This window comes from Polychytrium aggregatum, assembly GCF_025602895.1.
Source record: "Polychytrium aggregatum strain JEL109 chromosome Unknown BJ171scaffold_10, whole genome shotgun sequence".
NCBI lineage: Eukaryota > Fungi > Chytridiomycota > Chytridiomycetes > Polychytriales > Polychytrium > Polychytrium aggregatum.
Window position 1 is genome coordinate 830,540 of NW_026516212.1, and position 26,333 is coordinate 856,872.

General features: G+C 56.5%; 7 protein-coding genes across 7 annotated transcripts; 6 read left to right on the top strand and 1 right to left on the bottom strand.

Moving 5' to 3' along the window:
- The first annotated feature begins 467 nt into the window (after positions 1–467).
- Positions 468–4,359, top strand: BJ171DRAFT_496791 (uncharacterized protein). The gene is made up of 13 exons (XM_053110228.1): positions 468–942; positions 1,295–1,334; positions 1,521–1,582; positions 1,697–1,956; positions 2,078–2,202; positions 2,304–2,343; positions 2,513–2,549; positions 2,711–2,839; positions 2,966–3,311; positions 3,410–3,521; positions 3,722–3,866; positions 4,010–4,085; positions 4,184–4,359. Exons 1-13 carry the CDS (start codon positions 629–631, stop codon positions 4,280–4,282), a joined length of 1,785 nt encoding a protein of 594 aa, XP_052968817.1. The 5' UTR covers positions 468–628; the 3' UTR covers positions 4,283–4,359.
- Positions 4,360–4,589: 230 nt separating this feature from the next.
- On the top strand, positions 4,590–5,604 carry BJ171DRAFT_18237 (uncharacterized protein). Its single transcript, XM_053106079.1, has 3 exons — positions 4,590–5,080; positions 5,215–5,355; positions 5,458–5,604. Exons 1-2 carry the CDS (start codon positions 4,662–4,664, stop codon positions 5,267–5,269), a joined length of 474 nt encoding a protein of 157 aa, XP_052968818.1. The 5' UTR covers positions 4,590–4,661; the 3' UTR covers positions 5,270–5,355; positions 5,458–5,604.
- On the top strand, positions 5,518–9,245 carry BJ171DRAFT_18225 (male sterility protein-domain-containing protein). Its single transcript, XM_053106078.1, has 8 exons — positions 5,518–5,627; positions 5,711–5,895; positions 5,969–6,118; positions 6,200–6,376; positions 6,450–6,781; positions 6,915–8,257; positions 8,419–8,611; positions 8,741–9,245. Exons 2-8 carry the CDS (start codon positions 5,785–5,787, stop codon positions 9,084–9,086), a joined length of 2,652 nt encoding a protein of 883 aa, XP_052968819.1. The 5' UTR covers positions 5,518–5,627; positions 5,711–5,784; the 3' UTR covers positions 9,087–9,245.
- A 190-nt stretch (positions 9,246–9,435) lies between these two features.
- BJ171DRAFT_496813 (BRO1-like domain-containing protein) lies at positions 9,436–14,441 on the bottom strand. Its single transcript, XM_053110229.1, has 15 exons — positions 14,059–14,441; positions 13,719–13,773; positions 13,506–13,557; positions 13,222–13,352; positions 12,945–13,101; positions 12,658–12,758; positions 12,306–12,503; positions 12,102–12,162; positions 11,706–11,934; positions 11,336–11,516; positions 10,940–11,170; positions 10,487–10,810; positions 10,203–10,337; positions 9,866–10,073; positions 9,436–9,699 (listed from the first exon to the last, which is right to left on the bottom strand). Exons 1-15 carry the CDS (start codon positions 14,283–14,285, stop codon positions 9,569–9,571), a joined length of 2,421 nt encoding a protein of 806 aa, XP_052968820.1. The 5' UTR covers positions 14,286–14,441; the 3' UTR covers positions 9,436–9,568.
- A 107-nt stretch (positions 14,442–14,548) lies between these two features.
- On the top strand, positions 14,549–19,271 carry BJ171DRAFT_597390 (7 transmembrane sweet-taste receptor of 3 GCPR-domain-containing protein; the record flags this gene model as incomplete). Its single annotated transcript, XM_053114750.1, has 11 exons — positions 14,549–14,742; positions 14,958–15,090; positions 15,183–15,231; positions 15,371–15,498; positions 15,630–16,038; positions 16,236–17,408; positions 17,508–17,962; positions 18,170–18,271; positions 18,369–18,485; positions 18,579–18,761; positions 18,966–19,271. 11 exons carry the CDS (start codon positions 14,549–14,551, stop codon positions 19,266–19,268), a joined length of 3,246 nt encoding a protein of 1,081 aa, XP_052968821.1.
- Positions 19,272–20,035: 764 nt separating this feature from the next.
- BJ171DRAFT_579709 (uncharacterized protein) lies at positions 20,036–20,891 on the top strand (the record flags this gene model as incomplete). The annotated part of the gene is made up of 2 exons (XM_053113981.1): positions 20,036–20,294; positions 20,500–20,891. 2 exons carry the CDS (start codon positions 20,036–20,038, stop codon positions 20,889–20,891), a joined length of 651 nt encoding a protein of 216 aa, XP_052968822.1.
- A 1,661-nt stretch (positions 20,892–22,552) lies between these two features.
- On the top strand, positions 22,553–25,071 carry BJ171DRAFT_18276 (uncharacterized protein). Its single transcript, XM_053106086.1, has 4 exons — positions 22,553–22,684; positions 22,849–23,457; positions 23,639–23,928; positions 24,107–25,071. Exons 1-4 carry the CDS (start codon positions 22,621–22,623, stop codon positions 24,902–24,904), a joined length of 1,761 nt encoding a protein of 586 aa, XP_052968823.1. The 5' UTR covers positions 22,553–22,620; the 3' UTR covers positions 24,905–25,071.
- Positions 25,072–26,333: the final 1,262 nt, after the last annotated feature.

A 26,333-nucleotide genomic window follows, 5' to 3' on the forward strand; every position in this document is an offset into this window, starting at 1 on the left:
GACAAAGACGAATCGCCGTGGGTCGATGGAGCGGGCCTGGTCCCTGAACTGTGCCACTCGCTCATCCAGTCGCTTGGACATGTAGAGGTGTGTTGCCCTCTTGTGTGAGAGACCTGCTCGGTGGATGGCAGTGTGGCAGAGTGAGAGCGACACTTTCCTCTGGAGGATGGACTCGAGCTTGCATCGCAACACAGGACCAGTCTGGAACGGGTCCTGTTCAATCAGGGTGCGAATGACTGGACATGCCTGCTCGAAGAAAGTGGATCTGCGAGCTGGGACCCGGGATGGGTCATCCAGCTTGCATCCTCGGTGCCATCGATGGATGGTGCTCTTGGACACACTGAATATGGAGGCGACCTTACGCAGGCTATGGATGAGGGCGTAGCATCGCAATGCGGCGGTGCGAAAGTCGGATGTGTGGCGAATGGTCATGGCCAGCGCGCGATAACATTGGGTAACAAAATATTCGATGAATGGTCAAAAACCCGGGTGTCCCGTTTTATATTGGATCGCCTGTAAACGCCTGCCCGTACATCATTACTCTCGGTGCGCATGCTTTCTCCGGTCGCTGAGGCTGCCGGATTGGCCGGCTGACTCGCTGGCGTGACCCCAAAATGGGAACAGAGACATGATGGCGAACTCGTCTTCGTTCTGTCCTCACAACCCAAGCGCTCGCTCGACCTGTCCCCTCTCCTCACTCTCTCTTATGCTTGCAACACATACGTCGCCCCCGGCGGTCCGGCTCGCCAAGCATCTCGAGCAGATCGGCTATTGCCCGGACCCCAAATCGACCTCGGCTGCCTCTACCACGACCGAGAGCCTCGTCGAAATCCTCGAGTGGATCTTTGAAGTCCGCGGAGCCGAGCGATTTCTCGACTGGGTGCTGCAAGTTTTGAGCGACCCGGGATGCTATGGCGTGCTGACGCTCGAGGAAGTCGAAGCGTAAGTCCCCTCAGAGTGCCGCTGGCGGTGGACTGGACCTATGGGTGGGCTGACGCATCAACGACGGTTTGAGGCAGGGATCATCGGGCCCCTGGGTGATGAGGCCTGAGAGTGATGACGAGCGATCTGCCCGATCGAAGAGGAGCCCTCCCCCCCCCTTTTTTTTTTGGAATGGAGCAGCCTGGACCCGAACACTAACAAGCTAATTGGCCTTCTGCATCAACGACTCTCGATATCAACGACTCCCGTTATCAACGACTTTCCGTTTCAATGACCTCGATATCGATGGCTCTCCGTTTCAATGGCTTCCTCGGACTTGCCGGCGGTGCCCTCGGCATCATTTGGATCCAAGGCTGCGAGAAGTTCGGGACATGCTCGGAGTTGACATTGAGGTTTGGCACCTTTCCGGAAAGATTGTTGTGGGAGGCCGGCAGCGACTCCTTTCGGGTAACAACCGGCGCTCGATCGCCTGCCGAATCGCTTCCCATCGCATCGTCGGCCATGTTCTGTTTGAGCTGCGTTGGCTCTAACAATCTGCTATCTCATTGGGCGCACGGGGGGGGGCGAAACTGAAGCAGTCTGCCCGGGACTTTGACTTGAGTGTCGATGGAGATCCCAACGACTCGGAACAAGCGATAGAGTAGGACCTGCGCTATGCGATATTCGTGCGTCGGCGCTTGCCAATGTCAATCGGGAATGGCGGGATCGGCTTACCATTGCGACATCCACACCCTGCCACCCTCTCGCCCTGCAGAATCGAGCTCCAGGAGCTGCAAGCCCAATTGACCCGGCTCGAGCAGCACGAAGGTCGACTGACGGCCCAACAGGAGCGGCTGAACTGCACCAAAGCCGCTCTGCAGAGCCAGATTGGACTGACCGAGTCGGCGCTGCGGCAGATCCATGAATCCGAGACCAGCGAGGCGGCCGAAATCGAGCGGATCTCGATCAGCGTCGACTCGACTATCCACGATACCATCAACGAGCTCACCGAGACCCTTGCGCACCTCTCGGCCGGTAAGAACCGCTCGCTTCCTATACTTTTATTCCCTCTTTCTCGGTGACTTTCTTCTCCCGGCATGCTTGAGCTGCTGCCGCGAACGATATGTATACTCATTCGCTTCGACATCTCCATCAGACGGCGACGACAAGCGCGATTCGCTGTTCTTCTACCACGCCATCGAGGACTTTGGTGCACTGATCGCCGAGCACGAACAGCTCTCCAAAGATCTCGAGGACCTATGCGAGTCGTGGTTCAACACGGTATACTTCTGGCGAGCTCGATCGCCACTACTTCAAGTCCGAGCCGCATGTCCAGCATCATCCGGACTCACCTTCTCACCTGTGATTACCTCTAATCTCAGATGCCAATGTCCGAAGACACCCACGACTATGCCGCCAATCGTAAGTCGGAATGACACCCCATCCCTGTGGCAGTATAGACATCAGCGATTCTCCGCAACGTCTCATATTCGAGACAATCCCAAAAGAACTAGTATTCCTATCCGCTCAGCGCTTCATGTGGGAGGCCGCAGTGCTGACTCGCCCATTCTGGTGCCGGCCGTCGTTCCAGTCAGTTTTGGCGACGAACTTGCCCGACTGGAGTCGCTGTAAGTAACACCGGACCAGCTTCGTCGGATGCCTTTCAAGACAGGGTCACTGACATGTGCAGTAGCCGATGCATCCGATACTCCCTCCCCATCTCCTCTTGTTAACGAAAGCGCGCAGAATCTATTACTCATACCTCCACCACCCTATTTTCCACACACAGATATACGGGCACGGAGCAAAACTTGCTCGATTCACAGCTCAAGCTCATTGAAGCCAAGACGACGCTGGAAGTACTCCAGGAAGAAACTCAGAGGGGCCTGCAAACTGGATTCCCGGTGGCCCATGTCTGGTAAGCGCGCGAGATGCAGCCGATCAATCGCCGCCACCATACGAGGCACCAAAAGACATCGCGATGCATCATGGTGCTTCGAAACTTCCAGCCGTCTAACCAGCAACCTTACTGCCGCGTCTGAAGCGAACGTAAATCCAAGGACTATATCCAAGCCAGTCACGATCTGGCCAGCACGATCGAGAAAACTATTCAGGCACGCTGCCTGCCTGTCTGGTCCGAAAAGCTCGCCCACCAGAGCACGTATCAGCCCATCTTGCAGATCGACTACGAGATGAGGAAAGCGCAGCTGCAACAGGAGTACAAAGATTACGAGCAAGTGAAGCGGCTGTATCTGGAGCAGCAAGTTCATTTGCAGTTACTGACGCTTTCCCTTGAGGCTGAGAAGCACCGGTTCAGGAGAATATCCCACACGCTCCAGTCCATCATCAGTCAGCTCGAAGAGCGCAAAACTCAGATTGAACAGCGTCGAGTGGGTATTCGCATGGCTAGGAAGAGCGACGATGCCTTGGTGGATTTAACCGTCGACTCATGGTCTGCAAACTCGCTCCGCGCTTTCCAAACCTCCAGTCCTGGATCAACTCGTCAGAGTTACTGCCCTCCTCGGCGGAAGCATCAACCTTCAGCAGCAGTGATGTGTTTCTGCAGAGTATTGACAGCGCCCTCAATGGCGGCATGCCTGGTATGGATTAGACGATCCCATGGAGTGCTTGTGACACCCGCCACTTTGGTAGACCGTTGCGCGGGGCCTATATGAAGCCTTTTAGACTTGGTCCACCATTGTCAGTTTGGTCACGCCAGCATCCAAAGTGAGTAGTCGGCGTCCTGTGCTGCACTAACGTATATGCCCCTCCTTCTTTCTCGCTCCATTTGGGTTGCTAGCCAACCAAACAGATGCAGCCTCGACAGTGATCACATCGGTGACAGGGCTCTACGACAGGGCCTCGGCACTTGTCGTCCGCCATGACCAAGCACGCGAGAACCTGGCAGGACTTGTTCAGCAGCTTGCCAAGCAGGTTGACGAAATGTAAGGGTTCATTACGGGGTTGATCAGCTCTGAGTCGAATCAGCCTGCCATCATCGTCGCAATTGCTGCCATCACCTGTTTGGATCAAGTGCCTCTGAAGTTACTGACTGCTCATTCCCGGCCCCATGATCTTAAACATCCAGTGAGACTCTTCAATCCTCTCTCTGGAAGCACACAACTCGCCACCGCGCTGGCGGCAAGATCCTGCTGGCGCCGAAGGTATCAATAGTGAGCCCACATCTGGCGGAGCGAGAGACCCCTGTGTCGATAGCTCTGATGTTTGGATGTGTCCTGATGCGATCCCACTCGCTTTTCAGGAGCTGTACCGTCTGCAGGGGCAGGTGCAGCAGAAAGTCAGGGAGCTACCCGAAGTCGTCCAGAAGGCAACCGAGGCGCTACGCCATATGAAGCAGTAGCCCGGATGTCTGGCCAGACTCTGCAGACCGGGGGGCATCAACCGGAGCCGCGTTATAATAGACATGATGATTTGAAAGTCGACCGGCCACCTCGTGCTTTACGACTGTGTGCGTGCGTTGGCCAGAGAGCGAATAGTGTCGCCAGCATCCTTTCCGTTTTTCCGCAGAACAACGAGGGGGCAACCGATGCCGGCAGCAGGATGGCCTGTCAGAGGGCGGCAAAAAGGGGAGACACTGACGCGAAAGGCAAGAGCTCGCCGCCTCACACCCCCTCGCCATTCGCCCTCTGTCTTTCGCCCCTTCGCCCCTCTGCCTCTCGCCCCTCGTCCCCATCTGCTTCGAAACCCTGCTCTTTCGCCTCGGAACAGGTCACTGCACGATGAGCCTCCAGTCGTTGCTATGCTGCTTCAAGTCTGATGATGACGACGACCAAGGTGTCGACTTCGATAGCGAAGCCGCAAATGCCCGGCCAGTCGCGACCCCGTCTTTGTTCGGAACGTCCAAGGCGAGCTCCAAGGCGACCCCACCCGCCGATCCCTTCGGCCCTTGGGTCCATCCGGTCGAAGCCTTCATTAATATGGCCCAAGAGGAGCCCGACGCCCTCTGCATCAACACTTACGAGAGCGGCGAGTCTGTTCGCTACACCTACCTCGAGACTTGGAAGAGAGCTTACTCCTTGGCGCAGGGACTCAAAGCCCTTCCTGGCTGGAATGACCACGGTCACGAAGTCATAGGAACCTTCTGTGAGGGCGAGGCCTACTGGGTGTTCTTTTCAATCGCTGTTTGGATTCTCGGCAAGTAAGTATCATGATTTCGCAGTGTCGAAGTGTCTGAAATGATCGATGTGTCTGAAATGATCGATGTGTCTGAAATGATCGATGTGTCTGAAATGATCAATAACCGGGATGTGGGCGTTTCGGCGGTATTATAAGTTGGTTGCCGATGCACACACCGACGGTGAAATTGGTTTGGGGGTGGTGGTGCTGACCGAACACCGCCTTGACATCTGGAAGGAAAACCCTGAATTTTGCCCTCAACTGGCCCCCCACAACACGAAAGGCCCTCTGTGAGAGGTAAGTCGTCGGTCAGCCCGCACTACAGCTCCAGTCCTCGTGCTCAGGATGTAATCGGCCGACAAGCGAGTGCGTTTGTTGGTAATCATATTCTCTCTACAGACACTCGATCAAATACATTCTGTTCCATCACATCGCCCCATGTCGTATCGACGGGGTTACATTTGTGGATGGCGCCACCATCGAAACACTCGATAATCCTCCTCCACCCTCACTCCACCTCTGTGAGCTCATTGACTATTTGACATATGGCTGTACTTCAGGCACGACAGGTAGGCCGCGTCGCAAGAGCGATTTTTGGTGCATCCTGATAATGAACTTACAGATCCTCTTCTCACTGAATCATGCATCCTAGGCATTCCCAAATCGTAGGTGATTCCTTTCTGCCCTCGGCAAAATGCCATCCGGAGCTGCGACATAACGAGTGAAATGATGAGACTCTCAACTCACTCCCATTTCAGATATATTTCTGTCCACTCCGGCGCAGCAGCGGCCCGATACTCTATTGGATCTCAGTACACAAGCATCGGCCTGAATCAGGTCAGCGATCGAACGTACCCATTGGATCGTGCCGATTGACGTTTTAACATTCAACTCACCTGCATGATATTAGGCACCGTCTTTCGTGGTGACTTTGGTGCATTTCGTGGTAGCATTCAACGTCAAGGGCTCAGTTTGGTTTCCGACACCCTCTGCAAACAACGTCGAGAAAGCGAAGGGCGTTATCAAAATGCTAGAAGACGGGCTTCATTTTTTGTATATGGTGGGTTGATGATGTGCGGCCCCTCTTCATGGTATACTTGATAATAGCCACATACTAATCCGCTCGGTAAACGAAATGCAGACTCCATCGCTAATGAAGCTGATCATCAACGTCGCGCTCTCTGTGAACCGAAATACAACGTGGAATCATGCTAGGCGAATTGTTCTTGGATCCGAAATTGTCCCCATTCCGATCCTGGCGAGCGCCAAAAAGCTTTGTCCCAAGGCTGAAATCCAAGCCCTCTATGGATCCAGTGAGGTACATCAACTGAACAGCCGTCGCGTTTGGTGTAGTTATTTGCGCTGACAATTGTCTCGCTATCGAAACTTAGGCCGGAGTAATTGGTGCAATCTCGTATTTCCGACTTCCACCCGAGAATACCAAAGTCCCAGAAAAGTTGGTTTACAAGCTGATGAAACCTGATATTCGTTGTCTCCTCTTTGACGAGGAAGGCAATATCGTCGACCAGAGTGTCTCCAAGGAAGGTGTCCTCGTCTTTGCCGTCGACAAGGACCATCCCATCAAGAACCACCCCAACTTTGTCAATGCCGATCCAAACAACAAGCTCGCCTCGTTCGGCTTCCTCGAGGATGGCTCGCCCCGTGTCTGCACCATGGACTGGGTCGAGATGGTTGACGAGAAGCAGTTCACTGTGGTTGGAAGGTGAGGTCGACGGCTGGGCGTTGCATCTCCCATTGATGGCGAGTGCACATCTGGTACTCTGAGGACACATCCCACTCCTGCATCCCGGATACTCACGCCATCGATTCCCTCACTCCACACCATCACCCTCCAGATTCGACCAGAAGATCAAGGTCAACGGCGTCTATGTCGACCTCAACGCCCTCGAGGAGCTGGCGAACGAAAACATGTCCAAGATCATCTCGGACTGTGCCTTCATCCAGACTTCCGAGAAGAAGATCGTGATGCTCTTTGTCCGCAGAAGCGGCTCTGAGGTCAACCCCACTCCTGCCGAGCTTCTGCAGCTGACCGAGGACATGTTTGCGCTGACAAACGTCGCCAAGTTCCCGATCCACAACTGCTTCGAGCTCGACGAGTTCCCCTTCAACGACTCGGGCAAGCGCGACCTCAAGAAGCTCAGGCGCATCGCCGAGAATGTCGATCAGTTCGGCAAGTCGGTCGAGTACCCTCGTTTGAAACTCGCCAACACTCCCCTGTCCCGCACTGCCGCCAAGATCTCCACACTTGGCAGCCAGATCATCGACAACCCCGCCCTCGACGGCCGCAACTACTACATCGGCGGCGTCGGCTTTGACTCGCTGAGTGTCGGTCGTCTGTCCCTCGCCATCAAGGACGAGTTCAATGTCGAGATCTCGCCTCTGATCTTGCTGTCGAACGGAATGACACCGACTGATGTCGCCCAGCTGGTTGTCGACATCCTCGACGACAGACCGATGATTCCCCCGACCGTCCATCTGGCTGCCGAAGCCGCCAAGCTCGACGATGCGAGTGTGACGGCCGAGGGTCTCCCTCCGTTTGTCTATCCCAAGGACCCTCGCGGCATCGTCCTGACCGGTGCCACTGGCTTCCTCGGTGCCTTCCTGGGCTTTGAGCTGGCACACAAGTTCCCTCGGGCCAAGATCTACTGCCTCGTGCGGGCCCCGACCGAGCAGGTGGCTGTCGAGCGCATCATCAACACGGCTCAGAAGCTGGTCCTCGATCCGAGCCAGAGAGCCTTCCTTGACCACAGCCTCAAGTCTCGCCTCGTTGGACTGTGCGGCAACCTGTCGCAGGACAAGTGGGGACTCTCGGACGAGCGATGGAAGCAGATCAGCGAGGAGACCGACATGATTGTCCACAACGGCGCCGAGGTCCACTGGCTGTTTGACTATGACAGACTCAGGGGACCCAACGTCCTCGGCACGGCAACAGCACTGAGATTGGCCACAACCCACCACCTGAAGCCGCTGCACTACATCTCGACCATCGGCACGATCCCGATGGCCAAGAAGGCAGACAAACCGCTCGAGGAGACGATCTACTCGGCCTGGAACATCTCTGGCGGGTATGGCCAGACCAAGTGGGTCTCTGAGCAGCTGGTCAACAAGGCACGATCCAGGGGAGTGCCGGTGACGATCATTCGCCCAGCCGTCATTGCTGGTGACAGCAAATACGGAGGTGAGTCGAGTGTGATGTGATGTGGTGTGATGGAGATATGATGTGGTGGAGATGTCTCATTCGTCCCCATGAACTGGCCATGAATCGATGGTCTCGATTATCAAGTGGTACTCACTACCAACTGACACCAACTGACACCTTCACACCCTCCATCGCTCCAGTGTCCAACTCTGATGACTACATCTGGCGATATGTCAAGGGATGCATCCAGCTCGGTGTTGCTCCCTCGCACGCCACTCTCGTCACGATGACCATGGATCCCGTCGACCATGTCGCCAAGGTGGTTGCCGAGATTGCCGGCTCGGAGGAGTCCCTGTCCAAGTTTGTGTTCCACATCAGCGACTCGGAGCACAGGTGAGGACTGTGTGATGTGGTGTGATGTGGATATGGTGTGATATGTTGTGGTGTGGATGGTGGATCCTGACTCTGATTACTCACTCACTCACTCACTCACTCACTCACTCACTCACTCACTCACCACAGTGTCCTCTCTGAGACCCGGCTGTTTGAGATTGTCAGGAACCATGGCTGGCCGATCCTGTTCGAGACCCGCGAGCAGTTCAAAGAGGCATTCCACTCCCATCCCGCCGTCGAGAGCAACGCCCTGTTCCCGCTCATGCACATCATGATGGACATGTCCTTCAAGATCGACAACGCCAACACCCGCTCGATCTACCCGACTCCCTGTCCCTCGCTGGAGGAGGTTGTCGAGAAGTGTCTCAACTATCTGCACCACGTTCGCTTCTTGGGCGATCCCCTGGACCCGTCTTCGCCCTTCAAGATCAAGTATCCCGAGACCAGCGTGGTCACCCGCACCGGAAGAAACTAGACCTCCTGCGAGAGGCTCCAGACTGCCTAATGGATTGTCAAACCATTCTCTGTCTTTCACGCATTCGCACCCCCTTGTATTAGTGCCCCAATGCCAAGTCCTATTTTCTGAATGAACTGATGGGTTAGGATAGGATATCCACGTTGATTGTGCCGACCAGTCGAGAGCTAGTGATGCCCGTCAGTTTAGGCTTTGGACCACGGTGTGTCATCAGGCGCAACATCACCATCCGAGTGTAGCAGTGCTGTTGTCGAAGCTGCTGCGGATCGTGACACTCGTGTGCACACACAGGAACCAGAGTGCGCCAACCCCACATAGATGCTGGGATTTGTTGAACGACAACTGTATTTCGTCAGCTCGCCACCGGCGCACAACCGGGAACACGGCGAATGTGTCCAAGCGCTGTATAATCCATCCTATTCACTCGGCTGGGACATCTGCAAAGAGGGGTTGTACTCCGCTCTCCATTTCTCCTCGGTTTCTTATCGCTGCCTGGGCTGCGTCAGAGAGGGATATCCACCGGGCACGTGCGACGAGCCAGATGGAGCAGACGGGGTAGCCGCCCCTGGGATAGGGTTGGCTGTGGGGCCGTTTGGAGTCCACAGACCCGAGCCTACAAACAATTATCGAACGGGTAGAGGGATTTGAATTGCTGTGAGCACCGATGGATATCCGTTCAAGCGAATGTCGATGAGGCAGCATGAAAGTCCTGGACCGACCGTCGATGAATCAACGACAATTCATATCTACAGAACAGCAAGAACAAATCTAGCGCATACCCGCAGGAGGAAGAGCCGACGTCGCCAGGGAATAAACGCCTTGGGTTGGCCCTGCAGCACGGGCTGTTGCAGCGGCCGAACCCCCGCCGAAAGTAGCGCCGCCCTGGACTGAAACCAAAAAGTCGCGCTTTTCCATTTGGCGTGCAAAGCAAAAGTCGTCGATCACTTTCTTGAGCTTCTCGAGGCGACTCTGAGCCTCGTTGTAGTACTGGTTGTGCGAGTGGCAATAAGGTCAGTAGATCCATAGTGCAGACAATCGTCAGTCATACACGCTCCGCCATTGTCGTGGTCGCCCTTCCCTCACTGCATAGTCGGCAGAGATAGTCCATTCACGTACATTTATGCCTTCTTCAAGCCCGCCCTTGATCTTCCAAAAGTCGGTGTAGGCAATGTCCAAGTTTTGCAGAGCTTGCTTCCTCGTCTCCAGTTCCTTATCGGAACCTTTGGCAAGTACAAACTTGGCATTTGCATCCTGGGAGGAAGATCGTTGACCAGATCACAGCACCGTCAACACCCTATTCACGACCAGTTGTCGGGCAAGCCGCTCCGTTGCTACAGCAGCGCGACGAATGGCCAGCAGGGGCAACAACTGCGCTTTCGTTCGGCAGACTACTGATCTACCTCAACGGTTTTCAGCAGCTGTGGCTGCTGACTCTTGAGCCCAGCGAGCTGTTCCTGGAGAGGACTGAAGCGCTTCAACTCCTGGTCAAAGACCGGTTGTGCATCAAAGGACTCGGTGATGGACTTTTTGGTGTAGGCTTCAGAGAGCTTTGGAAGAATATCATCGTCGGTTCTCATGTGCTTGAGCTGCTCAACAAACTTTGTGATTTGGCCGGCATGCACTTGCAGTCTCAAGAGTGCTTGCTTGAGGGACGCCAGCGAGGGATCTGTCTTGATCCGTGCGGCGCTCTCTCGACCAGAAGGAACCATGGCCGTCAACTGATCCTGGAGATTGAGCAGGCAAACGCGTGGTCAGGCCGTGCTAGTAATACTCAACATACTTGCCATAGCCCTTGGCACCCGAACGGACAACTGTGCGTTCACACAATGTGGGGTAGTAGATAGTGCGCCCACCTTTTCAGAACACAGAGCATAAATCTGTGCGAGGGCGTCATCAAGGTAGTCACGGAGCTGGTTGTTGGCTGTCGCGGCGCTGCCAAGCGAGCCCTTCATCTCCACGAGGGAGCCGTAGTAGCCTGCGGTGGCAACACGGGAGGGTTTGCGGTCTTGCATCCAGCGATATCCGGTATACTGCGTGCGAAGGGTCTGATCATCGGACTCTTCTTCAGCCAGGGTCGTTTCGATCTGTGGTCGCGGTTGCAAGGCACGGACGCCAATTGAGCGAGAGTCAGCCGCGGTGAAGTCATGGCGGAGCCGCAATAAAGCCATGGTGGAAGCACGACAGTGCCGTGATGAAGGTGGCAGTAGCGGGCTTTTGCACGCCAAATCAAAGACATCAGGGGCACCTACACTTGTGACGATCGCATTGGTGGTTTGCTGGAGAGACGTGACCTGATTCCATAGCATCTGCAGACAAGTCACGCCGCCAGAGTCGCGAATCTCCTTCGATCGAGCCAGCAGTGACGGCGGAAGCGAATCGGGGAGATCAATGGCTTCCACGGCAGCAGGGAGATTGAGCGATGCCAGTGTCCTGTTCCAACACCATGCGGATGCACGCAGAGGCGGGGGAGAGTAAGAAAAGTATGTGCAAGTTGACGATGCCCATGGGAGTTGGGTTGATGGCAGGGAAGCTGACCGACTGCGTTGGCCGACTTGTCATCTGGCCTTCTGGAGTCGGCATAAAGCGGACTGGTGTGCACGAGCCAACAAAGCAACCTACACATTAATCACAGTGGCTAACTCTTCGGATTGCTCACGCATGCCCTTGATGACTTCATCGCGTTTGAGGGTGTAAAGCGAGGCTGCCTGGTGCACCTCGAACGGAACGAGAGACGAAAACAGCGGAGGGAGAGATAGGATGGACGACAGCTCGGGGAACGGCGTCGGCTGAGCGAGTTGAGCGCCGTTGATGGCGGCAATCGCATCTGGACGAGGAACGATCTGCATGTCTGTGTTCAGGAGGCATTCAGGTCAGTCGCAAATACGGCATCTGTGATGCTCCGGCCATTCTCAAGTGGTGCGTCAATTCGTCCACCCGGACACCGCATTGCCCGCCGAGCCATCGGCCTCTCAATCGAGGACGCTGTGTGTAGCCAGCCAAATACAAATCACTTACAGATCAGATCATTGTCTTTCTCGGCGCGCTTCTTGGCGGCATCGATCTCGACCTGAAGACTCTGCAGAAGAGAATTGCCAAAGCGACAGCCATCACAGGCATCGCTGTTAGTCGCGCTTGCTGTATCGGAGCCCCAAGTCAAAATGCCATGGCCCTCGGCACAATGCTGCTACGTGACGACGTTTTGCCCATGGCTGCTCGTACCTTCAATTCCTCTGCCAAAGTGGCATGGAGCTGCTTTTGCAACGACGACTCGAGGGCGCGTGACAAGTCCTTCATGGCCAGTTCGAGCCGGGCAATCTCCTCGCCAAACTGAGACGCAGCCGAGCAGTCCTTGGACTTTCGGAACTGAGCCAGGGCAGAAAAGTACAGAGTCTTGGCCCTCAAGGTTGCTAGCCAGCTCTGGGTGGAGAATCCGGGCGTGAGATTGCAAGCGCATGAGGCAGCCGAGGATTGATGGTACGCCCAATAGTGAGATGACCAGCGACAGAAACAGAACCAAGGAAATGCACAGCCAGCGAGCCGGTCGAGCTGGATGAATCTGAATGCAACATACATTCGGAAAGGCATCCGAGGCCTTGGCGGCATCGTGTGCTTGCTCGTAGAGTTCCGAGACCTTCTTGGCCAGCCGGCAGATGATCGAGTTCTTCATTTTGTCTGCGAAACGACACCGGGCCGATTAGTGGTGCCGCTTGCTTGGTCCATATCCTTCAATGGCTCTGCCGCAGACACTCTGCGATACAGTGGTTCATGGGCCGCACATCGTCCGCTGATGCCACAAGCCTGTGCTCCTGGCAACTATCGCCAGCACCATGCAGCCGTGGATGTACGGTTCCTCCTTACCGCCCAGTGCCTTCTGCCAGGCGCATTCTTGTGCCTGAGCAAGCATCAGACTGGCCAAGCCGCCCAAGGTCTTCTGGCTGAGGTCTGGGCATGGTGGCGCTTTGGCGAACTCGGTCGAAATGGCTTGCTCCAGAAACTGGAAGCAACCGGCAGCACTCTGTCGATGGTTGTGGCAAGCCCAGAGAACAGGCCGGTCAGTTAGAGGCATGCTATGTCTGTCCCAGCTCTCTCGTACTTTCTTGCATCCATCAGTTGATCAGCATTGACGTTTCATTACTTGAAAGTAGGCGGCGGCTCGCTTGACACTCTCGATCGCCGTTCGCGACTCGGCAGCCCCGAGCTTGGAATAGAGAGCCCCAAGATTGAAGACGACAGAGGCCCTCTCAAAGTCGACGTTGAAGCTCGATACTGGGTAGCGGCAACAGTCAGCACCGGCAGCGGAAGTCAGCACCGGCAGCGAGCGACGTCACTCTTCATATCACAGATCCTGATTGGGGTCGCCAGCCCGAGCCGAGTGGCCTCCATCCGGGCGATATCCCTTTGCCTCGATTGGTCACTCACTGCTCTTGGAATCCTTTCCGAGCGAGTTAGCCCAAGTGAAGCATATGCGGATCTGTGTGGGGTTGCAATCGGGCCGTCCGATGACCAGTCGAGTGCGGGAGGCAAAAGCGTCAGCCGAATCAGCCATTCGCAGATTGGACACCGGGGGGCAGGGCCGTGGCCGATCGTTTGTCACCGGTAGATGCCGATTGCTGCAGCCAGAGCCGTACGTACATGGTACTCATCCATAGGAAACTTTTTGGACAGATGCCAGAGCTGGGCATGATATCTGCATGGGGGGGGGACACAATCGAAGCGGCGCAAGATGGAATATGAGCGAGAGTTTCAGAATGAGTACAGTTGGGCAGGAGATCGGACGGACTGGGTATCGCTTCGGGTGCGGCTGAGACAAACTGCAGAATGCACCAGCATCGGTGAATGTTGCCATCCATCCCGAATGCATTTCGATGCGGCTTCGATTCCTCCAGCCACCAAGCCATGCCACCAAGCCATGCCATCCCATCCGCCGAGAGTGAATCCGGGTATCAAGCGGCTATTGGAACAGCAACGTTACTGCAGAATGCGGTCGACCGAGGAGGTGTGGATGTCTGGGTTGACGGCATCTTCTCTCAGGTTCTCGAGCGAGCGCAACTGCGTCGCATAGGTGCCCGGATCCTCGCCAAAGGTCGAGGAAATATAGCCGCTCAGTTGGGCAGAGAACAGCGAAGCCCCGTCGAGGACAGTGGCCTTTCGCAGCTCGACGGCCGTGAAGGGCGAGGTGGGGGCGTCCGAGTCAGGCATCTCTGGATGGTGCTTGTAGAGAGGAGATCGTTGGGATGGGCGATGAATGATGAGATGATGATTGGGGACAGATCAGGGGAGGGCGAAAGCGGTGACGTTGCGGCTGGACAGGGACGGACTCGGAGAATACTTGCACCCCCCCCCGCACTCTGTTGATAACCAAGACCAGCCCCGAAGCGCACGCCTTTCAACCCGAGCCATCTTTGCTGCCGCTGCCGCCGCTGCTGTTGCTCTGGCGCATTGACCGTCACGATTGTCGACCAATGCCCTCCGAGCTGTTTCGTTTCGTCGCAGCAATCTGGCTGCTTGAGAGCTTCTGCATTACTGGCATCCAAGCAGCAGCTTTCACCGACTGCTCTCCAACCAACAGCCATGTTAATTTCTCCAGCTCGGACGCCGGCTTGACGATTGCCCAGGGAAGCAGTCTGACGCTCAGCAACTGCGTGTTTTACAACAGGTAACAGGTGCTGGGAACGAGATCTTGCTTGCAGGAACGAGATCTTGCCGGGACATGCACAACACCATCACAGCGACCGATGTGGGATCGTGCTCTGATCCTATCTGCTTGCTCTGATATTGGTGCGATTGTTCTGACGGAGCACTCGAATGTCAATGTTATTACCACTAACACGATGAACTCATCGGACCCGCAACTACCGTCTCATTCTCCAGCCCTCTGATCCTCGTGCTGGGCCAGCTGAATCTCTGGAATGTAACCTTTGTGAGCCAGCCACTGACCGTCAATCCGAACACTCCCGCGGTCACCCCAGTGTCTATCACTCGGGACGTCTACGGTGCCCAGTTGGTAATGCGCCTCGTCTGCAGCGCGGCGGGTTTCGAGACCGTGGGAGCGACAGTGCCGGCGAACTTATCCCATCCTTCTTCTGTGTTGACCAGATAAGAATTACCGGTGGAACGGTGAATGCCAATACTCTGATCCTTGATGGTGAGAGCCACCATCTCGACGGATATTCACTTGAGCACTTGTCTCAGAGTCCCTGCATCCAAACATACTGACACTGTTGTGGCCGGCTTGCAAACGACTGCTTGTCTCTCGGATACTGCGGTGTTGATGCTGTCTCCAGGTGCCTTCTCCACCAACTACACGCTTCTCAAAGTCGAGTCCAGCGGTACGCTCAACATTACCAACCTGAGTTTCCAGATATCCAACCCGGTTCCGACTCGACTGGATGCACGGCTCTACGGATCGCTGGTAAGTATGTCGTTGCAGGCTGAAGCAAGTATCGAAGTGCACCGTCACCAAAGATGTGGCTTGGAGTCCAGCTTCACAGCGATCATTAGTCACTCGCTGATGTTCATACTTGCGCGCTTGCATCAATTCAGGTCGTTGCCATCCAAAGCTCGCATGTCAGCATCACCAACGCTGTCGTTAGCGGCGAAGTGACTGCCGCGCTGAGCGGCGGCATCATCAGCCTCGACACCAGCGCCTCGATCGCCGTGACAAATGCCACTTTCAGCTCCATCATAACCAAAAACAACGGCGGCGTCTTCTTTGCTACGGGCTCGGCTTCGGCGACCCTCACAAACACTAGTTTTCGAAACATTAGCGCTGGGCAATGGGGCGGAGGCATCTGCGCCTCGTCTCGAACGTCGTGGGTCCTCAACAACGTCGCCTTCTCCGACATGAGCGCCGGAACGCACGGAGGCAGCATGTTCTTTGTGAATGCGGCGCAGGCTCAATGGAACGGCGGCTCGTGCATCCGATCGTCATCAGGCAATCAGGGAGGCTGTGGTGAGTCGATTGAACATGGGTATGAATCATGGGTCGTGGGCTGCGGGTCAAAGCTGCTCTGGTAGTTTGTCGCATGAGTTGCTTGGTGACTGTCACTCGGCTCACTCTGTGTCCATGACATTCCTTTGAATCCCTGCCTCATTCACTGCACTTGACTGGATGCTGGCCCTGCCGTTTCGCGACTGTGGCAATCCAAGGGTACTTTGAGAACCTTGTCAGTCAAACCTCGGCCCTCAGCACCTTTAACGGAGTCACGATCGACACGGTGTCATCCCCAAACGGCGGGGCATTCTCGCTCAACGGCTACATCACCATGCAGCTCACAAGTGTTACTCTGAACAATGCCTTTGCGGCGACCCAAGGAGGCGCATTTTATGAGTGGGGACCTGGTCCTGTCATCCAAGTGAACAACTCGGTGATCCAGAACATCCTCACGGCAGGGTTCGGAGGCTTGGCTGTCTCGGAGCACGCCTCGGCCCTCTATCTCACAAATGTTATCGCCAGAAACATCTCGTCGGTGGCCGAGGGTGGTCTGGTGAAGATGATCGACTCATCCATCGGCGTGTCCGGCATGGTTGGCGACCAGATCTATGCCGGGACCTACGGAGGCATCTTTGAGCTCGACCGCACTGACCCCAGTGCCGTCTACAACACTCAGCTTACCCTGACGAGCTCGGTCTTCACGAACGCAGGCGCACGCCAGGGCAACGGAGGTGCCATCTTTCTCTCGGTCGGGACGGCTGCGACAGTTGAGAACTGTTCGTTTACCGGAACGCAGGCCACCCAAGGCGGGTTTGCATATGTGTCTGCCCAGACATCGTCGCAGTACACCCCGGCGAGCCTGGCGATGCTCAACAGCAATTCTATTTCCAACAGTGTGTCGACGAGCACCGGCGGAGTCTTTTGGGTTGCAGGCCCATCGAGTCTGTCCTTTACGAGCCAGTCACAGCCGCTGATCGTTTCCCACTCAGGGACTCCCAGTGCCTGTGGCGGATTTCTGTATACCAGCACGAATCCCACCATCACTTTTGGCCAGAACATCGTCATGACCCAGATGTCGGCCATGCAAGGCTCGTCGCTGTGCTTCTCGGACTACACCAGCGTCGTGCTCGTCCCAAATTCGGCTACATTGAGCATGGTGCCAAGCGGCGATATGTACATCTCAAACACAACCTGCGCGAACCAACTATCGTCGATGCAGGGCTGGAGCGCATTTCTGGGCAGCTCGGTGGAGCCGCGAGGTCCTCCAGTGACCTTGAGGCTGCTGAGCGGTGCAGGTTGCTGGCAGCCTCCACCCGGAGGAATGCAAATCAACCAAAACATCGGGCCGATCCAGGTGCAGGCGGTCGATGCCTTTGGCAATCCAACAGGTATCTTCAGGAGCTTCTAGCATGTGGGCACCGAGTGCTTGCTGCTTGAGCGGCACGGTCTTGTGGTCGATGCTGACGTTCATGCGTCGTCCCACCCAGATGTGAATCTGCAATCGCCCGTCGTCGTCACGATCCAGGAAGTCAAGATGAACGTCTCGATCAACGGCGAGTCCATCAAGGGCATCTTTAACGAAACCTCCAAGGCAGTGGCGTTCTCATCCATCACAGTCAACGGACTCATGGGCAACTACACGCTGCGAGTCTCTGCGCTCTCGGGCCTTGCTCCCACGAACACTGCTGCTGCCTGGCCGACGATCGATTTTGAGATTCTCCCCTGCAGCGTCAAGGGGATGATGTGGAGCTCGGCCAGCAATGCGTGCTTGCCGACTGTGGCGACAGCCCCAGCCCTCAAGATCATCATGGCGGTGCTCGGAGCCATCCTGCTGCTATGTGCCGTGGCCAGCGCCGTCCTGGTGCTTTGGTTCAGGGACATGGCTCTCATCCGGAACTCCTCGAGCGTTTTTATGTGTCTGATTGCAATCGGCACGGCAATGGTAAGCATATGCTGCTATGCCAATGCCGCTGGGGTCATGTCGCTGGGACCATGTCGATATGGGCCATGTCGATGTGGGTCATCGCGAGGGACGGAGATCAAAGCGGAGCCATGCGCTGAGTGATGTGATCGAACATTTGCATGGCCGATTCAAGCTGCTGACATCTTGGTTCGCTCGCCTTTGGCACCAACAACTGTGATGCGCCAGGGATTCACTGCAGTACTGGTCAAGTCGTTCACGTTCCCGCTGTCGTGTGTCATTTCGGAGTGGTTCGAAGTCATTGGCTTCTCCGCTGTGCTCGTCGCTTTGGTAAGTGCCGCAGCTCTGTGGATCTGGGGCGATACTGGTCCCTGCTCTCGTCGCAGGATACCGTTGAGCTGACTGCTCCGATACCGGGATCGAGTAGATTGTCAGAACCTATCGAATCCACGCCATCTTTTCGGCAACCAAAACTTTGAAGCTGGTGACCATCAAGGACAGCGAGCTCGGAATCTACTTTATCGGGTGGATGCTCGTCGTTGTGGTGGGTGGACACGCCGTTGTCGATGGCATCCGGGGAGCAGCAGGGGCGCTGGCCGAGGGACTGGCCGATACTCACAGACCACCGTCCCTGCAGATTTTCCTCAGTGTCTGGACGGCCATCGACCCACCGGAATACACGGTGCTTCAGACGGTTGGATTCTTTGTTGTCGACCACTGCGACTCGACGTCGACGCTGTCGCAGGTCAAGTTTGTGCTCCATCTGCTGTGTGAGGTGGTGGCTGTGGGATTGGCATACATGATCCGCAACGTTCACACGGTAAGCATGCGTGGACATGGACCGCGAGCATGGCCTCTCGTCTCGGACAGCTCTTCCCATGGGCCGCCACGTTCTTGCTGCATATATATCGGCAGAGAGCCGCAGAGACCGCAGGACTGACCGCAGGACTGGCCGCAGGACTGATCGTGGGACTGATCGTGGGAGACCGCTGCCACTGACACATGGACAAAATTCCGTCCACAGGCCTTCAACGAGTCCAAGCTCATGGCATTCGCATGCTACAACTGGGTTGTATTTGGGGCGCTGCTGATGTGTCTCGGGTCGCTGCTGACTGACCCCAACATCAGCTTCGCGATCGAGTGCATTTCGATCCTGGTTCCGCATTTGATCACGGACGGCATCCTGATCATCCCGAAGCTGGCGGTGTGCGTGTTGCACCCGGACGTTGCCCGCGAGCCGCCCAAGATCAATCCGGACCTCGAATCGGCGTCGCTCAACAGCAAGCTGCAGTCCACCAAGGTGAACCTCAAGTCGGGAGCAATCTAGGGCTGAGCGGGCGGTGCGGTGCGGACGAGGACGGAGGATGACAGGCCATGAGTGCAATAGGCCCTGGAGCGCAGCGCAACAGACATGCCAACACGGACAAGGCCGGGGACTGCGCTGCGGCCCTGGCTGCACATCGCGCGTCTTGCGTTTTGCCTCTCGCGCAGGGTGGGCCGTCGTTTCTGGGCACCCTTGTCTCGGCACAAGGCGGGCAAGTGCTGCGCAGTCACTCGCCCTTATATGGCGAGTCCCGGTGGCGAGACAAGGCAGTCTTTGTGGCAGTGTGCCTGGCGGGTCTGCGCGGTGTGACGACGCGTGTCCGCCGCCGCCCGCGCACCAGGGTTGCACCGCTGTTGCACGCGGACTCGGGGACAACAAGCGCGACCACCCGAGGCACGCGGCGAGAAGCGGTGACGGGCACCGAGACTGCAGCGGGCGCACAGAAACACTGCGTGGACAGCACGCTGCCGCCGGCACCGAGATGCAGCGAGAGCACGCCTCGCTCTCGCCACCCCGGCATGCCCGCCCGTTCGTTTGCCCATTCGCCTCTCCCGCGCACAGCCCGCCCTGTTCGGCAAATGTCCTATAAACGCCCTGCTCCTCGCCTCCACCTTCCCGTCCTTCGCAGTCCCCGTCGCTTCTTCGTTCGTGCTTCTGTCCGTGCTTCCGTTCGGCCATCCCCACCTCATACGTTTTCCTCTCTCGCCTCGGCTCGTCTGCATCCTATCCCCCCCCCTGTCACCCATCCGTGCTCGTTGTCGCCGCCTACCATGCTCCAAGAAGTCACCGCAGCCGCAAACCACCTCTGTAAATACCTCCTCCTCGGCAAGTCGGCGTCGACGCTGTCGAACGAATCGATTGTCCTCTTCAACAAGGCACTGGTCTCCCTCCTCATCCAAAAGTTCAAGGGCCACTGGGACCCCAACTTCCCGATGCGAGGCAACGCCTACCGAAGCATCTCGGTCTTCAACGGCGTCCCTGACCCGCTCATTGAGGAGGCCGCCCACCATGCCTCCATTCCCAACATCGGTGTGTATCTCGGGCAACCGACTTGGCTCGGCCCAGTCTGCCTGCAGTCCTGCAGTCGCTTGCAATGTGTGCTGCTCTGTCTTTGCCTTCGCATCCTTCATGGCCTCCAGTCGTCCGACACGAGCATTGCACTTGCACTTGCACCCTCGTTCTAAACCAATATCGCTAATCGATACACCCGTGCTCTTCTTGCTCGGCCAACCAGAGTGCTTCTTCCCCCAGGAGCTGGTGCTGTGGATCGACCCTCGCTGCGTCTCCTACCGAACCGGCGACTTTGGTCCCGTCGTCAACATTTGGGAGCGCGAGGAGCTTCCCCCGACAACGTCCGAGCTCATGGCCTCGGTCCCCGTCGTTTCGTCCGCCGCCCCGACCTCGACCCCGCTCACTGTCACATCACCTGTATTTACCCCCAAGTACCATCCCTCGGCCAAGGTCACTCCGCCGTCGCCTCCCAAGTACACAACCTACCGATCCAAGGCTGTGCCCATCACCTACCCTGGCCAGAGCCCTAATCTCGCCTACCACCCCTCGGCAGTGCCCCATTCGTACTACCGACCATCGCAATCCACCTACTCGCGAGGCGTCTTTGCCAACTAGAGTCCTCCGAGCAGGCGCTGTTACCGGGCTCTAGCGAGCCGCACCCCTCTCCCGCACCTGTCTTTGCTCATTTCGACACCATTCGTCTGTCCCGACTTCTTGTCCACTGATTTCCGTCATCCCTCCTTCCGGTCATGCTTACCGGATCACCCCCCGCTCCCCCTCCCTCTCGTTTCTCACTTGCGTGGATGGCCCACACTCTCCTCCGGCAGCTCTATGATTCTTTGGCCTCCCGAACGTTGTCTACCCCACACACCTTTTCCTAATTCGGATTGCCTTTGCGGGCGTCTGCTTTTCTTTTCTTTTTCTCTCGCGATTCATTCCTCATGACTCTGTTGACCGCTCTCGACTCTCCACCCGCCGCTGAACGACCTTGGAATGTCTCTGTACAGAGACTCATTCGACTCCTCGACCACCCTCATCTCATATGCTATGTCAGCTTCCTGATCCCATTATTCCGCTGCTCCTCAGTCCTGGCAGGATCATCCCGGCCTTGTTCTGACGACGGCTCGACTCCCGCGATCCACATGACGGCGCTACGCTTAATTCTCCTGGTTTCTTGTTGGTCCATTCTCCCTTTCTCTTTGTTTGACTCATTTCTCCTCACACGGCACTGCATCCCACTGTCTCCCGACATACCGTCATCCGGAAACGAAGATCCCCCCGCGGTCTTTGCTCTCTTCAAGGCTGCTACTCGACAATCTAATCGAAGCGACGTTGCCAACCGTCAAGTTCCCCCCAAACTGCTCCTCCTCTAGACCGGGATCTCTCACGGTTGGCCCCCAATCGCCTGCTCTCGCTTACACGCAATTCTCCCGATCCATGCTTGACATCAAGTGTCTATTTATTGGTATCTGTGCTCTTTATTTCGTGCTTCTGTTTATAGTTTTGTGTGATGTTCTCTTTCCTTTTTTCTTTCTTGCTTTCTACCTCTGCGTTCATGCCACTCTACCTATTTATTGCTAGTCAATTTTGGTAATGTCGCGTGAATCCCCTCCCGTAAGCCTCATGTGTCCCGAGACCGGACCTGGTCGAGTCGATTTTTGTCCATTTTTTCTTGTCTCCTGCCATCTCCCCAATCTCCCTGTCCTTCGACATATGCTTTCGAGACGATGGATTGTCTCGGTTTCAGAGCCATATCCAAGTTACGTTGACAAATGGCCTGTCCCCACACCATCTTCCCTCCCGAACCGATCCGCCCCTTTCTCCACTGAACCCGAGCTGCTTCTCGGCCATTTGTCGTCCAGTCTACCATCTCCTGCCGACTCCTTCTCACCCCACCCCCATCACCCTCTGCAAATCAAACGGAACCAAGCCAGACGGAAGCGATATCCAGAAAAAAAAAAGTATCAGAAGGCGACAACAATCCGAAACCTATCCGTTGTCCTTGCTCGTTTCTCTCCTTCCCCCAAAAAGCCAATTCAAATACAGATTGTCCGAAAAAAAACTGCGGACACATTTCTCATTCCATCAGCTCCCTGACCTCGGTGTGGGTGGGTGGGTGCGCCCCTGGCACCACGTCGCTGCCATGACCTGTCTTCTGGCTCCGTTCGGTTCACCGCCCGCCTTTCCAGCACTTTCCATTTTCCCGCGCTTGCGGCTTGACTCGGGCTGCCTGTCAATCCCGGCACCGTCGTTGTCGGCCAGCACCTTGCCGCCCTGGTGCCTCTTCTTCCCTCCGTCACCACCATCGCAACTCGCATCGATCACTCAACCCGCAACGGCTGCTATGGCTGGCCAGTATCCGACATGGACCCAGCCCATCCACCCCTCGATTACGCAAGCCCCATCCAGTCAGTTCCCCTGCAGTATATGCCAACGCGTCTGCATTGATAGAAACGACCCGATTGAATCGGCTCGATGGGTGTGGCTGACCGATTCGGCACGCCCGCTGCCTTTGCATCCGCACACCGAACGCTCACCGCTTGGGTCTCTGCTGGCGTCCTCTCCCCCATAGAACAAGAAAGCATCGACGACGTGGTCGAGTCGGCCCGTCAGTGGGCCGCCTTTCAGCGATCGATGCTGGACGGCTCGCATGAGTCATTCCTCCCATACCACCAGCACAACCAGTCGCAGCTAGCTCACCTCGGCGACAGCGACTCGACCCAAACCGCAGCCTCTCACGGATCGCCGCTCGATCAACAGTACGATCTCCACATTCATGGCGAGGTGCCGACGCTCTATGCCGAGCACCCGGCCGGCTACCCATCCGAGCAAAGTGCCCCTACTTATGAGTGCTTCTATCAGGATTCCACGGCCTACTATGCGTCTCCTGAGACTGCCGCGTCGATGGTCGCTCTCGATTCATCCGTCTACTCGGGGTACCCGGATCAACCCGATGGCGACGACGGCCCGCCTGGGATGGCCCCAACCAGAGCCGCACTGGCCGAGTCGCCACATGCGGCAGCAGCAGCCCAAACGCACGACTACTCGACACAGTTTGGGGACTACGATCCTGCTCCCCAGACCACCCCAGGCGCAGGTGTCTGGCCGACTCCGGACTTCAATATCACCACCCCGCAGAGCTACCCGTACTTTCCTTACTATTCTGCTTCGTATCCTCGCGGTATGGCTTGGAGTGCAAGCTGCAATAGTCGTCAATCGTTATGCTCGTGGCCCAAGATACCTCGCAGCCGGCAGGGGATTCTGGACCACTTCGGCATCGTCTCTGCATTTGTGCTTCCAGCCTAACAACTGACGAGCCTGACGTCTCGTGCATCCCCTGTGTCGCTTTGTTTCCTTGCCAGCTATCTACAACCCCTTTGCAGCCCTGAAGAACTCCAAGAGCACCCCGGCTGCCCGACCCAGCTCTCCCGGCGAGCAGCCAAAACACGCCGATCGTTCAACCAAGTCGCAAGAGCTCGGTCCCACGGTGCCTTTGGCCCTACAACCGTCTATGATCGAGGATCCCCATCCTCACTTCAACGCCGGTTCGAAGGCACCTTCCTGTGGAGACAGCGCCGAACACCCGACCGAGAGTCAGCTCAATAGCCCGTCACTACAGTGCAATCCGGCAGGCGATCTGCCTTGCCTCGGGGTATGTGCAGGGCACACGGCTTGGCTTGGGGCAAGCTCAATGCATCTTAGTATATACACAGCCACCAATTGATCGGGGCGAACGCTTAGTCATGGCTAGTCGACTCTTCCCCACCTACATCACAGCCCACGCCCAACAATTTTCACTTGAGCTGATGCGGGACCATGTTTACTGACAGGTCATGGTCGACGATCCTCAGAACAGCGCTGCAAGCCACCGTTCGGCCCCTGTTTCTGCAGCAACACAGGGCGAAGGGTGCTCGAGCAGTGTTGTGATGGCTCCTATGGAGCCCCGCGCTGTTGATATAGAGTGCAACTCCAGCACCCAAGACAAAGCAGTCGCCGCTACATCCAGCACCAGCGGCAGTAACGACAGCAACAGCAACGACGCAGGCAACGGCAGCGACCGGGCTGTCATTGGTGTTGGTGTGGGTGGAACGAATTCCAGCGATGATGGCAGCAGCCATGGCATCTCGAGCCAGCCACTCGCCTCGTCCGCAGAGGATGATCCGGTCCAGCCCAGCCATCACCAGCCGGCGAGTAGTGCCCAAAACGAACTGTTGCTCGGCGATTCTTGTGTACTGCCGTCGTCCAAACCGCCATGTGTCTCGTCGACATCAGCACCAGCATCGGCGCCAGCACCAGCACCAGAACCAGCACCAGCATCGGCATCGGCATCGCTGCTTACAAGGCACCGGTCGCCCTCCCCGAGTGACTCGTTAAGTCGGTCCCGTCGCCATCGCCATCGACTTGGCTCTGTCGAATGTTACAGATACCTGTGTCCGTGCTCCGACTGCCACCGATTCCGTCGGCGACACCACCGCAACCAGGCTCGCGAGTCCAGCAACAGCAGCAGCAGCAGCAGCAGCCGTCGACATCATCGTCGTCGCCGGTCCCGATCTCGGTCTCGGTCTGCCTCGGACTCTGGCCATCGCCGTCGCCGGCACAGCAACCGCAGTCATAGTCGCAGCCGGTGAATCATACAGTCAATGCGTTCACTCTGTCAAACACACCGTTCGAGTTGATAGTCGAAACCCGGACATACTTTTGCAAGAGCCTGACGACGATGCCGACGACGATAGTGACGATGATGGTGATGTCGTTGATGATGATGTCGTCGATGATATGCCGATAGCAATGATCCCTTGCATGTTCAATATATAGACAGTGCTCACAGCGGAATGTATATTTGAGACGACCCATGAATCGCGTGGGACCGCCCCAGGAAGTGATCAGCCCACATGAATCATGTTACCATAACCACTCGCCCCGATTTGAATGTCAGAGATTTACTTTTGCCTTTTCTTTTATCAAGGGGGTGGGGTGACCTCGCTGCCAGCCTTGCAAGTTTCCCTACAGACCGCCTCTCCTTCTGTCTCTGCTTCAGCCCATCAACGCCCCGATGCCGCCGTTGCCACTTTGATCACCGCCAGTCAGTCATTCATCCACGACGCATGCCCGACTCACCCCTCCCTCACTCATACTCTCCCTTTCTTCTCCTCAAAATGGGAATCGAGAAGCAACAGCACATCGTGCCTCAGATCGAATTCCCCTTGGGAAAGACAGAAAACGAGCAGAGGAGTGGAGGGGGGGGGACATACGCACAGGATGACCCCACAGGAGTGAATCGCAGCAGCACCAGCATGGCATCGACAGGATTGACGCAGCATTGCTTTGACGGGGGAGGCTGGCTGAGCAGCAAAATAGGTCTCGCCTCTCCCTTTCACAGCTCCCGAACAAAGACTCTTGGGAACTGACAAAAGGCCACCTTTTGACATCTCTGCACACGCCGAGGTCCCGGAGGAGCCGCCGTGCGATCATTCTTGCCGCCCAGTGAGTAAACAAGAGCAGGAACGGGCCTACAGGTCCACGGAAACGCTGACGACCCGAGGCCCGCCGCTTGGACGGCTGCAGACAAAACCGAATGTGACCAGCCTTTGGGTCTCTCACTCTCCTTCACTTGCATCAGACCGATATGGACAACAAGAGGCGGATTGCTATTCGATGGGGGAGGCGAGAGGAGGTTCCCGAGGACGCTGGCGAGAAGATGGGGAAGGGAGAGGGAGGGGAGGGAAGTGGAACGGACACAATGGACAAAGAGATCCGGAAAATACGGAGTGGAGACAACTGGCATGCATGGGCAACCGGCAGGTCAGCGGGCCCACTCAAGAGTCAAATGGATGGGCCCATCCGCACCGCTTGAAGCAAAGTTCATTCACCCTCCGGGGCGGCGGCGTTGGACGAGGACAGTTCCTTGAAAGACTGAGTAGTTCAGTGCATATGTAGCGGCTGTTCAGGTCGTTGTATAGCAGGGAGAAGGATCGAGGGCAATTGTATCGGCAACGTAGAGCCGTGATTAGGGCGGGCATCGGATTGCAGGGGCCACGGCGCAATGCAAAACGAGCA